The following is an 11889-nucleotide window of genomic DNA, read 5'->3' on the forward strand; positions in this document are numbered from 1 at the left end:
TTCTTATTTAATGTTTTCGTAACTTCTCTAGGCAGCCAAGCAGCTTAAGGGATTCTGGTTTGAGGTTCTCCTGTGTGGATGGGCTTTGCCTGTTTCCAGGTAGGGCCCGGGCAGAGGCCTAGAGTATCCTTCATTCCCTCAAGCCCTTGCACGCTGACCTGGGTGCTGCTGCTGGAGGTATCCTCAAGCTAACGGGCATTGAGCTTTGCTGCAGAGAAGGCAGCCTGCCTTGGGCTCCCTGAGTCTAGGGTGTGCCCAGGCATCCCTGGCTTTCTGTCACCTTTTCTTTCTTTTTTTCACCTTCCAAACTAGTCTTTAGGCCTCTCCTGGTTGGCCTTTGACTGGTGACAAGCAGACCGTCTTCACTCAGTCTCCCTCACCACCAAGACTGGCAGTGGTCTGGGTGGATGAGGCGGGTGGAATCACCTTTGATAGAGGACACTGAGGCTCGGAGCCCTCAGGTGACATGTGAAAAGGCATACCAGGAAATCAGTGACAGAGCCCAAAGCCTCTATCTTGTCCCTTCCTTCCAGCCTTACTCCCCACTCCATCTCATCTCCCTTCTGTTACTGATTAGTAGACATGCAATACATATACATGAAAGTTTCTGCTAAGGCAGGAGCCCACTGGGCCACAGGCCTTGCTCAGGCATGTTGCCGCACACGGGCAGGTGTTAAGGAGAAAATCTGGCTGTGAGGAGCCTCCATTGGTGGGTGGGCGGCTGGGGGGATGGGGAGGAGCAGGGAGCCATCTTTGGATCTCTGTCACTCAGTGATGTCATAGTCATGTTCTGTGAGTTCATGTTCTGACGATGACCAGTTTGTAGTTCAGCTTCAGGCCAAGTGCTTCAGCTCCATATAAGAGGTAGCTTTCTTGAGAGCAGAGATCGAAATCTTTACTATGCAGAGGATGGAAATACTTCCTGCGCGTAAGCGCAATCCTTTCATCATTCGAAGTATGTGGGGAGAAATAGATGGTCAATGGGCAGGGTTGGGGCAGTGGGGCAGGGAAGCATGGATCTTGAGGGTGGCAACTGGGGGCCAGTTTGGGTTGGGAGATGCTCTTATTTCTCTGGTTTGCCCTTGAAGCTGCTGCCTCTGGGAATGCCCTGGGTGTGCCCATACGTGAGTACGTGTATACATGTGCTGCTTGTGAGTTGGCATGGGCTTGTGTGACCCTTGTCATCCATCCAAGGGCCCACCACCCTGGTTCCCCCACCAAGGTGCCTGCCAACTGTGCCGTGTCACTTGCCACTGTGGGCAGTTGCTGGGCAGTAGCCGGACCCCAACTTGAATCTCTGGTCTAGAAAGGCCTGGCAACCTTGAGAGGCTAGGGTGCTCTGGCAGAGGCGAGGTATTGGTCAGATCACTTGTGGAAACTCTGCTCCCCTCTAGGCCTTGTGGAGACAGGGGAAGAGGGAGTGGCTTGGGCAGGTCAGGCCCTGGGAAACTGCTTGTAGAAGGAGCAGGGAGGGGCTGTCTGTCTGGAGAAAAGGCCTGGCCTGCCATGAACTCTCTGAAGGGTGAGGGATTACCCTGTGTGGAGATGTTGACCTTAAGGCTCAGAGGTGGCTGGAGATGGAAGGAACTGCCATGAAGGAAGATGGTAAGCTCCCTATGAGTGGAGGTATGCAAGCAGAAGGCAGGCAACCACTCAGCTGGTTCTAACAGGACAGAGGGATGGATGAGGTGGCCTTAAGATCTCTGAACTCCTGAGTCTGTAGTGGGGACCTGGGTTAGTGACACAATACCTGCCTGCTCTTGTCAAAAGCAGCACTATCTCTGCCTTTTTTTTTTTTTTTTCGGAGTCTTGCTCTGTTGCCCAGGATGGAGTGCAGTAGCATGATCTTGGCTCACTGCAACCTCCACCTCCCAGGTTAAAGCGATTCTCCTGCCTCAGCCTCCTACAGGCATGCATCACCACACCCAGCTAATTTTTTTGTATTTTTAGTAGAGACGGGGCTTCATCAGATTGGCCAGGCTGGTCTTGAACTCCTGATCTCGTGATCCGCCTGCCTCAGCCTCCCAAAGTACTGGAATTACAGGCATGAGCCACCGCGCTTGGCCTCTATCTTTGCCTTTTGATCTGGATTGGAACCTTGATGATGGGAGCCAACAGCACCAGCTTCAGGGGCTCAGGCTTGGCTGGGAGGCTCAGAGGAGTTGGTAAGAGGGGGCGTAGGGGTGAAGAAGCAGGTGCCCTGTGAAGCCAGATCCTTTGCACACCTCAAACTCAGCCACGGTTTCTGGAAGCAGCATTTGGAAAATTCATGTTCTGGTGGGGCTTATTTCTGAATATAGGACTCATAAATAGCTGGATCTCTTGGCCTTTCAAAGAAAAGAAAAACCAAACTCATGACATCTCTTCCTTTGCATTATTTTCTCCAAATGTCAATCTTTAAACTGCTCTTTTTCTCACCCTTTCATTCTTTCCAGGCAAGGGCCCTCAGATACTTTCTTTCCAAATAGGGCTGATACTTGCATTTGAAGTGGAGTATTTCTTCCTTGCGTGGGACTGTCCTATGCAATGTAGGATATTTAGTATCCCTGGCCGTTCCTTCCTCTTATTGAATTCCAGCAACACCTGCCAGTCATCCAGGCACAGGCCCCACGAATTTCAGAACATCCCTTACAGAAGTGACACTGCGGCTCCTATACTTTGAAAAACATTGCCTGAATCCCCAAAGAAGTGACTAGCTCAAGGCCATACCACCAGCCAATGGCAAAGTGGAGATCAAGTCAAATCCCATTCATTCATTCACTCATTCATTCCCGAAGCTTTAATTCTTTGCTCTAGGGTGTGTCAGGAGAGCAGAGGGAATGAGGGCCTTGAACCGAGGCAGTGAAGAGGGTAAGAAGAAAAGTGTTATTCTTTGCCCACAAGACTACAATTTCTCACAAATTCTCTGCTCTTGCCAAATTTTGTTTTCCTCTTTTAGCCCGTCGGTTCCGCAATTTCGGGCGCAAATAAAGACCTTCTGGCATTTAGTGGAAAGAGCCTAGTTGAGCACGATCCGCAGAAGCGGAATCAGGTGGCTTTCGGATAGGCAGCGAGATCCGAGGACCAAATCCCGAGGTCTTGGCGAGCAAGCAGCTGCCCTCCGCCAGGCATCGAGGAGCGAGCTGCCGCCGCGTTTCTGTCGCGGCGCCGCGGCCGAACCGGGTAGAGGTGGTCTACCATCGGCCCTTCGTGGTGGGCCCAGGGGTGTTTCCCCGGGCAGGGGAGCTGACTGGAGGCCAGGGGCGCCAAGGCCGCGGTGCGGTGGGAGCAGAGGGCAGCGCAGCGGGGCTGGACTTCATCTTCCCACGCCAGAGGCCGAGGCCTCCGGGAATCGCAGGGCCACCTCTTCAAAGCCCTTGGCGATCCCAGTTCTGTTCCCCGAGGGGGCTGGCGAGGTGGGCGGGGCGGGCAGGCGAGACTAGGTCTTTCCCTGTTTGGCCTCCGTAGCCGGCGCCGGCGGGTCGTTCTGTTTGAATGAATGATCCCAGCAGCCGCGCCCAATGGGCGTCCACGCCTGCTTAATATGCATGAGGCCCGCAGCCAATGGCCAGGCGAGGAGGCTGTTTTAAACGGCAGAGCCCGCTGGCCAATCAGGCGGCTCTCGTGGAGGCAGCTAGCGCGAGGCTGGGGAGCGCTGAGCCGCGCGTCGTGCCCTGCGCTGCCCAGACTAGCGAACAATACAGGTACGTCTCGCACCGCCCGCTCCCGCTCCCGCCGCCGCCGCCGCCGCCACCGCCGCCGCCGCCGCAGCCGCAGCGCCCGCACAACTTTCCGGCCCGCGCCGCCGTGAGCGCGCCCTGCCGCCGCCTCCCCCTGCCTCTACTCCCCATTCCCTTCCCGCCCCCTCCGCCTTCCCTCCTGCTAGGCGGCCGGGAAGGAAGAAGCAATTCAGGTGTTTCAACTTTTCCAACGCGTTCCCCGAGCTCCCCGCTTTCGGGGGTCGGCCCCCTCGGCGGACGCCCGCCCGTGGCGGCCCCAGGGGCCGCAGCCGGGAACCCAGGGCCCCCGAGGCCAGATGTTTGGGCAGCTGCGGCTGCGGCGGCTGGGCGAGCAGAGGGGCGGCTGCGGGCTGTGGGCTCTGGGCTCGGGCGGCGCGCGTCCCGGCGCTGGGCGGCGGCAGCGGGAAGGGGGCCGGGAGCTCCCCGGCCCGCGACGGACTCCGCTGGGGAACGGGCGGCCGGTGCCCGCCGGGGGCTGCGCGGCTGGTGCCCGCCGGGGGCCGCCGCACGGGCAAACTTCGCTCCCGGGCTTGGCCCGGCGCCGCGCGGGCCCGCAGGCTACGCCGCTGGCTCTGCGTTAACATGGCCGTCGCGGAGCGCCCGGTGGCCCGGGGGGGCGCGGGCCGGCCGCCCCCCGCTCGCCTCCCGCCCGCCCGGCGCCGCCGCCGCTGCTAACATGGCTGGCGCGGCGCTGGCCTCCGGCGAGGGCAGGGGAGGCGGGCGGAGCGGTCGGCGGGGCGCCCGGCGGGCTCCGGCCTCGGCCCCGGCGCCCGCGGCCCGGGGCGGGCGGCGCGGAGGGCCGGGGGCGCCGCTGCGGGCCCTGGAGCGGCCGAGCGTCATGGCTGCACGGGCGCCTTTGTTATCCCGAGGAGTGCGCCCCGCGCCGGGGGGCGGGGAGGTCCGGCCCGGGCCCCCGAGCCCCCGGGCGGCCCGGGCGGGGCGGGGCGGGGCGGGGTGGGGGCCGACGGGCGGGCGGCGGCGGCGGGGCCCGGGCCGCTTTGTTCGCCGCTGTCGCCGCCGCCCGCGCCGGCCGCGCGCGGATCAGCCATTTTAGCGAGTGGGACTCCGAGGCGCGGCGGACGCCGCCACCGGTGCCGCGGCTGCCGCCGGCCCGGCCGCACACCCCCCGCGCACCGCCACCGCCGCCGCCCCCGGCCCCGCGCGTCCCCCGGGGATGACAGCGGCGGATTTCAGGGGCACTTTCTTTCATCAGGAGGCTTTTGACAAAATGGAAGGTGAATTACGGGTGTCCCGGTGACCCGGCACGGGGGCCGAGGCGGGCTGCCTGCTGCCGGCCGGGACTCCCCCGCTCCCGGTCCCGCCCCGCCCCGCCCGGGCCGCCGCTGCGGGTCTCTGTTGGGCAGCCTCCCGGGCGGCTGCTGCCAAGGGGAGCTCTTTAGTTTTACATGATGACCTTGGGTGTGGGAAAAGGAAAAGATGGCGGGAAGCTGGGGGGTGGGACAGGGACGATGACATGCCGCAGCTGCATTTTTATTTGGAAACTTTGGAGAAAGTGTTCTCGGCTGGACCTGCGTTCTGGGTTACAGATGAGCACGACTAGCCCTTTTTATACACCCTCCCCCTTTAGATAGTGACGAAGTGATGAATTGAACTAATAGTACGGGGGTACCTGCTCACTTTCCAGATCTCCCGTGTTCTAAAGCCGTTTTTTTTATAAGCCAAAACACATCAACAATAGTGACAATTTCAGATGTCCCCTACATATAGTTCTCCTGCTTTGGCCTTGTGTTCAGCAGTGGTAAGAGTTGTTGTTTTTAATTGTGTTAACAGTTAGCGGATGACCAGATAGTCTTAAGTCATAGATTTCAAGCTTCTATCACCCCCACCAAATGTGTCCTCTCTCTACCCTTCCCACTTTGTGATTGTAGTTTCCAAAACATAGCAGTTCTGTAGACGTAACACTGAGTACCCTACTTGGGTCGGCTCCATTTGGAGCACTTGATCGCTTTTGAGAAGTAACTCGCAAACCAGCGCGCTTCGTGCTGGTCAAAAGTTACATGACAAGCGACAGTGAAGCTGATTTCTTTCCTACTCTGCCTTCTGCCACTGGTGTCCGGCATTGGGGGAAGGGGACTTCCTAACAGCAAGTGTAGTTTTAATTTTGCTCTGCCTTTGGTACGTCTTGTACTTCTTGTCAATTCCTCCTTGCTTTTCCTCATTGTATTTCTTTGTTTCTCTTTTATCACAGTCAGGATGGCTAAAGGTGACCCCAAGAAACCAAAGGGCAAGATGTCCGCTTATGCCTTCTTTGTGCAGACATGCAGAGAAGAACATAAGAAGAAAAACCCAGAGGTCCCTGTCAATTTTGCGGAATTTTCCAAGAAGTGCTCTGAGAGGTGGAAGGTATTTTTCTTTGGTACCCTTCAAACTAGTCTTAGTTGGGTTTCTTACTTTGGGGTTACTTACCTTCAGAGTTTCTCCCAGATAGCTGCTTGCTTCCTCTTTTACTTTTACTTAGAATCATTTTTGCTTGTCTTAAGAATTTTGTGTGTGTGCTTTTATTTTTTTAAGGCCCTGCACAGGTTTCAGGCCTTTACCTACCCCCTTTTGCAAGTGGTTCTAGCAACTGCCAGTTTAATCACAAGAAACTGAATAGGTATGTGTTCACTGCATCGAGGGATTTAACGAGTCCTGTTCTTTGCAGACGATGTCCGGGAAAGAGAAATCTAAATTTGATGAAATGGCAAAGGCAGATAAAGTGCGCTATGATCGGGAAATGAAGGATTATGGACCAGCTAAGGGAGGCAAGAAGAAGAAGGATCCTAATGCTCCCAAAAGGCCACCGTAAGTGACTTAGGATTCAAGATAACAATTAGTACCTTTTCTTCTGCTTGGAGGATTTGGTTTTTTGGTCGTCCTGTATTTCATTTCAAAATGAAATATTTTTAAAAAGATACTTAAAAGATGGCAATACCTCTGCAAACCATTCTGTACTTGGGCTTTACGATGCAGTGCCAGCGTTGTCTGTGGTTAAGGCTGAAGTGTTTGTGGGCTGTGCTTGCACATTCACAGTGGTTGTCTGTTGGCCTTTCCATTGTGAAGGAGGCACTCTAGTTTTGGTTGTCAGGGTCCTTGAAGTATGTTCTTTATGCCTTTCCTAGTAACTGAAAGACTGGGACAGCACCATATATATATGCGCGTATATATACGCATATATATTATATATGCATACACAGAGCACCATATATATATGCATGTATATATACGCATATGTATTATATATGCATACACACACACAGAGCACCATATATATATGCGCGTATATATACGCATATATTTTATGTATGCATACACACACACACACACACACACACACACACATATATATATTTGAGATGGAGTTTCGCTCTTGTTGACCAGGCTGGAGTGCAAGGTGTGATCTCGGCTCACCGCAACCTCCACCTCCTGGGTTCAAGTGATTCTCCTGCCTCAGCCTCCTGAGTAGCTGGGATTACAGACATGCACCACCATGCCCGGCTAATTTTTTTTATATTTTTAGTAGAGATGGGGTTTCTCCATGTTGGTCAGGCTGGTCTGAAACTCCCAACCTCAGGTGATCCGCCTACCTCGGCCTCCCAAAGTGCTGGAATTACAGGCGTGAGCCACGCACCATATATTTTTCTAACTTTATATATTTTAGAACCTACAACTTTGTAGCATTGTATATGGTATCATAGATTACTTCACTTTAGGGAGAAGTCATAGTGGTAGGAGGGAGATGCTTCTCAGGAATGTGGGATTTCAACTTTAACTCAAATTTTTTGTGGTTTCTCATGTAATGTATGTAATTCTTCCAAGGTCTGGATTCTTCCTGTTCTGTTCAGAATTCCGCCCCAAGATCAAATCCACAAACCCCGGCATCTCTATTGGAGACGTGGCAAAAAAGCTGGGTGAGATGTGGAATAATTTAAATGACAGTGAAAAGCAGCCTTACATCACTAAGGCGGCAAAGCTGAAGGAGAAGTATGAGAAGGTAAGGTGGGGCTGGTAGCCTGGACTGGTGAGCAGGCAGTGGCTCTGCTATCAGTAGGTTGCAGGGCATGTGGCAGCTTTGCTGGGCTGAGTACTTAGCATAGCGCTCAAGGGCCCATCCCCCTGCAAGGTAGCTACGGGTGCTGGTGTTCATGCTTTTTTTTTGACAGGTCTTTGTTTTGGGGACAACTTCAGGCTTGAAAAATTTTCCTTACTCTTTAAGAAAAAAAAAAATGGTAACAGAGGATTTGATAGTGCTACTAATGTGACTTGAAGGACACTTGAACACCCACTAACTTTTAAATTCGAATGGCTAAGAACCAAATTCATATATGGAAACACTTCAGATATATATGATAGCAGCACTGTCTTACTTGATTTCAATTCCTGTCCTCTTACCTGAGATGAGGACTGCATGTTTCTACTGTGTGTTAAAACAGCCGCATACTCATTTGAAATGTGTCCCTGTTCCTCTAGGATGTTGCTGACTATAAGTCGAAAGGAAAGTTTGATGGTGCAAAGGGTCCTGCTAAAGTTGCCCGGAAAAAGGTGGAAGAGGAAGATGAAGAAGAGGAGGAGGAAGAGGAGGAGGAGGAGGAGGAGGAGGATGAATAAAGAAACTGTTTATCTGTCTCCTTGTGAATACTTAGAGTAGGGGAGCGCCGTAATTGACACATCTCTTATTTGAGAAGTGTCTGTTGCCCTCATTAGGTTTAATTACAAAATTTGATCACGATCATATTGTAGTCTCTCAAAGTGCTCTAGAAATTGTCAGTGGTTTACATGAAGTGGCCATGGGTGTCTGGAGCACCCTGAAACTGTATCAAAGTTGTACATATTTCCAAACATTTTTAAAATGAAAAGGCACTCTCGTGTTCTCCTCACTCTGTGCACTTTGCTGTTGGTGTGACAAGGCATTTAAAGATGTTTCTGGCGTTTTCTTTTTATTTGTAAGGTGGTGGTAACTATGGTTATTGGCTAGAAATCCTGAGTTTTCAACTGTATATATCTATAGTTTGTAAAAAGAACAAAACAACCGAGACAAACTCTTGATGCTCCTTGCTCGGCGTTGAGGCTGTGGGGAAGATGCCTTTTGGGAGAGGCTGTAGCTCAGGGCGTGCACTGTGAGGCTGGACCTGTTGACTCTGCAGGGGGCATCCATTTAGCTTCAGGTTGTCTTGTTTCTGTATATAGTGACATAGCATTCTGCTGCCATCTTAGCTGTGGACAAAGGGGGGTCAGCTGGCATGAGAATATTTTTTTTTTAAGTGCGGTAGTTTTTAAACTGTTTGTTTTTAAACAAACTATAGAACTCTTCATTGTCAGCAAAGAGTCACTGCATCAATGAAAGTTCAAGAACCTCCTGTACTTAAACACGATTCGCAACGTTCTGTTATTTTTTTTGTATGTTTAGAATGCTGAAATGTTTTTGAAGTTAAATAAACAGTATTACATTTTTAAAACTCTTCTCTATTATAACAGTCAATTTCTGACTCACAGCAGTGAACAAACCCCCACTCCATTGTATTTGGAGACTGGCCTCCCTATAAATGTGGTAGCTTCTTTTATTACTCAGTGGCCAGCTCACTTAGGGCTGAGATGAAGGAGAGGGCTACTTGAAGCTACTGTGTGATTTTGTTTGTGTCTGAGTGGCATTCAGATGAAGTCTGGAGGAGTTAGGAGAACGACATAGGCAAGGTTCAGCAGCCTTCCAAGGTATAGGAAGGTGGGTGATTAGGACTGAGGCTATCTAGGTTTAACTTTTGTCCCACCTCCACCCCCTATTTTGTGGGGCCAAATGCATTGCTAAACAGCAATTTCAGAGTGTATGGTGTGTCAAAAATTAAGGCCTTATTTTTTTTCTCTTTCACCCCTACCCCCCGTGCTCCTGGCACATATCACATTATTTGTGGTGCCCAACATTTGGGGTCTTGAGCCTGCTGCTGGTCTCCTGGATGCCAGTGAGGGTATGTGGGATGGGGTGGTGGGGTAGGGGACGGTATCCTTTTTTTGCTCCTACTTTGAAACACCAAACACCCCAAGGAAGATGATAGGCTCCATCTTGGGCCACCTGAGCTATAGGGCAGGCTAATGGAATCAACCATTTCTAAGCACTAAATGTATCATGAAAAGTTGAATGGCCTACTCATAAGTTTAGCTCATTCACTGGAAATGTAGATTGATGTTCAATGTTAAACTGGAAGGAGCTTGGTTTGTGTGTCAGTGGTTATATTAGTGGGTAGTGTAACATTTTATCCAGGTTGGGGTGAGGGGAGATGGCCACAGTAGCAAGTGGTGACACTAAATACCATTTTGAAGGCTGATGTGTATATACATCATTACTGTCTGTAGCAATGAAGGATACGGTACTGTGTTGTGGGTGAGTGTTGCTATTGCCCAGCATTAATATTTGGGTGTGTATGAGGCTATGAAACATGCAGGAGTGTTTTTGTGGTATTAATTTTAAGAGAAAGCAGCTTTTTCTTAAAATTCACTGTTCAGAAACTTGCATGTCTGGAGGCGGTGTCCTCTCCGCCCTGTCGGGTCCTGGATGAGTACGAGTTATGGTCACGGTCACAGCCTGATCTCTATGTGTTCATAGCCATTTGCTCTCCCATCAGAACTGTTTGTCCTGAATGTGTTCCTCTAGTTCTAGAAAATGACCACTAATTTAAAAAACTCGGTTGTGAGGTTTGCCCAGAGGCACTTGTTCCAGAATTTCCCCTCCTGCTTCAGCCATGTCCTTGTCACTTGGCATTCTAAGCTAAAGCTTTAGCTTCCCAATTCGTGATGTGCTAGGCCAGGATTCGGGAGCTGTTGCCAGCCTCGTCAAATATGGAAGAGAAACAACCTGCGGTCAAAAGGGAGTGATTTGTTAAGTGGTGCGCGTCTATCTCATAACTAGATGTACCAACCAGGGAAGGGCAAAGGATGGAAAGGGGTAACTTTTGTACTTCCAAAGTAGCTAAGCAGAAGTGGGGGAGCAGTTTAGCCAGATGATCTTTGATTAGGCAAACATTGAGTTTTAAAGAGGCTGTCAAGTTGAGGCCACTTGGTCCATTAGCTGGGGCAGCAAGATCACTACTCAACGTTTTCACACTGTGGCAAGATTGCTCTTCTAGTGGAATAATGCCCTAGTTTCTCTGAGATGATGTAAGTGGCATGATGTTACCTAAGGCTTAGGCTTAGCTTGATTTCTGGGCCCACTGTCTGTGTTCTTAAGATGCCAACCTGTTGCTTTTTTTTTTTTTTTCCCCCATTTAAAAGGATAGTACCTACTCCCTCTAACCACCTCACCCCATTCTTGAATGACATTTTATCCTTCGGAAAGAACAAGGCTGTGATGTAGTGACTATTGTCTGTGTCTCCTGTGTGTGTCTGTTCTTGTCACAAATGTATTTGGGGACGTTGGATGCATTCATTTTCTGTAATAAAGTTTCTTAATCACTCTTCCCAAAAAGTAATCAGTGGGCTGTCTGCGATCTGTCTGAGATACTGAACCTCTGTACTTTTGGTTGATTATCATCAAGGTTTTAGAAGTACAAACTTTGTGGTAACCATAGATCTGAACTACTAACATTTAGTGGAATGATACCATCAAAATGACTTTAAGTGTTAAGGACTCCAAAGCCCCAAGATCAACCTCCTGGCCCGAGGCATAAGGGGGAGTTGGCTCTGAAGCCCTGGACCAGGATAAATAGGCAATTTGCAGGATGCTAACGAGCTACTATTTGATAAGGTGGTTGGGTACTTGTAATCAGCCAGCCCTGCCCACAGGGCTCCTCGAGGCCAAGGGTCTGGGCTTAGTTGGCTGACTCAGCCATGCCCAACAAGGAGTTCTGGAGGAGAGCCACAGGGACTGCTTGCTGTTCTTGGCTCCCAGCTCAGTTTTCTGTGGAGCCCAAGGCTACCTGGTAAGGAAAGGCCATTGAGCCAGCTTGGCGGCCCCAAGCTTCCCTTACTGCTTCAACCAGAGCAGCCTCCCACCCTGTTTTATATGTTGGGCATCCTACGATTTCAGCTTTCAAAAGAAGCTGGGATACCATATCAATAAAAGGAAAAAGACACACATGATCATCTCAATAGACACAAAAACCTTGACAAACACTTTCATGATAAAAACAAGGGTAGAAGGGAACTTCCTCAACCTGATACAGGACGTTTAGGAAAACCCATG

General features: G+C 51.0%; 1 protein-coding gene across 3 annotated transcripts; it reads left to right on the top strand.

Moving 5' to 3' along the window:
• The first annotated feature begins 3149 nt into the window (after positions 1-3149).
• Positions 3150-11176, top strand: HMGB3 (high mobility group box 3). Of its 3 annotated transcripts, none has more exons than XM_034949732.3 (5): positions 3150-3683; positions 5929-6083; positions 6385-6524; positions 7539-7713; positions 8190-11176. In XM_034949732.3, the coding sequence occupies exons 1-5, from the start codon at positions 3479-3481 to the stop codon at positions 8325-8327; spliced, it is 813 nt and encodes a 270-aa protein (XP_034805623.2). In that variant the 5' UTR covers positions 3150-3478; the 3' UTR covers positions 8328-11176. The 3 variants fall into 3 exon arrangements, with proteins under 3 accessions (XP_034805623.2, XP_034805625.1, XP_054962335.1); XM_034949734.3 differs by having other exon boundaries at positions 3641-3892; XM_055106360.2 differs by lacking the exon at positions 3150-3683 and adding an exon at positions 4768-4954.
• The last annotated feature ends 713 nt before the right edge of the window (positions 11177-11889 follow it).

Source organism: Pan paniscus, chromosome X (assembly GCF_029289425.2).
Source record: "Pan paniscus chromosome X, NHGRI_mPanPan1-v2.0_pri, whole genome shotgun sequence".
NCBI lineage: Eukaryota > Metazoa > Chordata > Mammalia > Primates > Hominidae > Pan > Pan paniscus.

Bases quoted from the DNA above. Each gene is read 5' to 3' on its own strand.
- HMGB3 (XM_034949732.3), top strand. From the start codon at position 3,479: ATGATCCCAGCAGCCGCGCCCAATGGGCGTCCACGCCTGCTTAATATG. The intron at 3,684-5,928 runs GTACGTCTCGCA...CTTTTATCACAG, and splicing joins CAGACTAGCGAACAATACAG to TCAGGATGGCTAAAGGTGAC. The intron at 6,525-7,538 runs GTAAGTGACTTA...AATTCTTCCAAG, and splicing joins AATGCTCCCAAAAGGCCACC to GTCTGGATTCTTCCTGTTCT.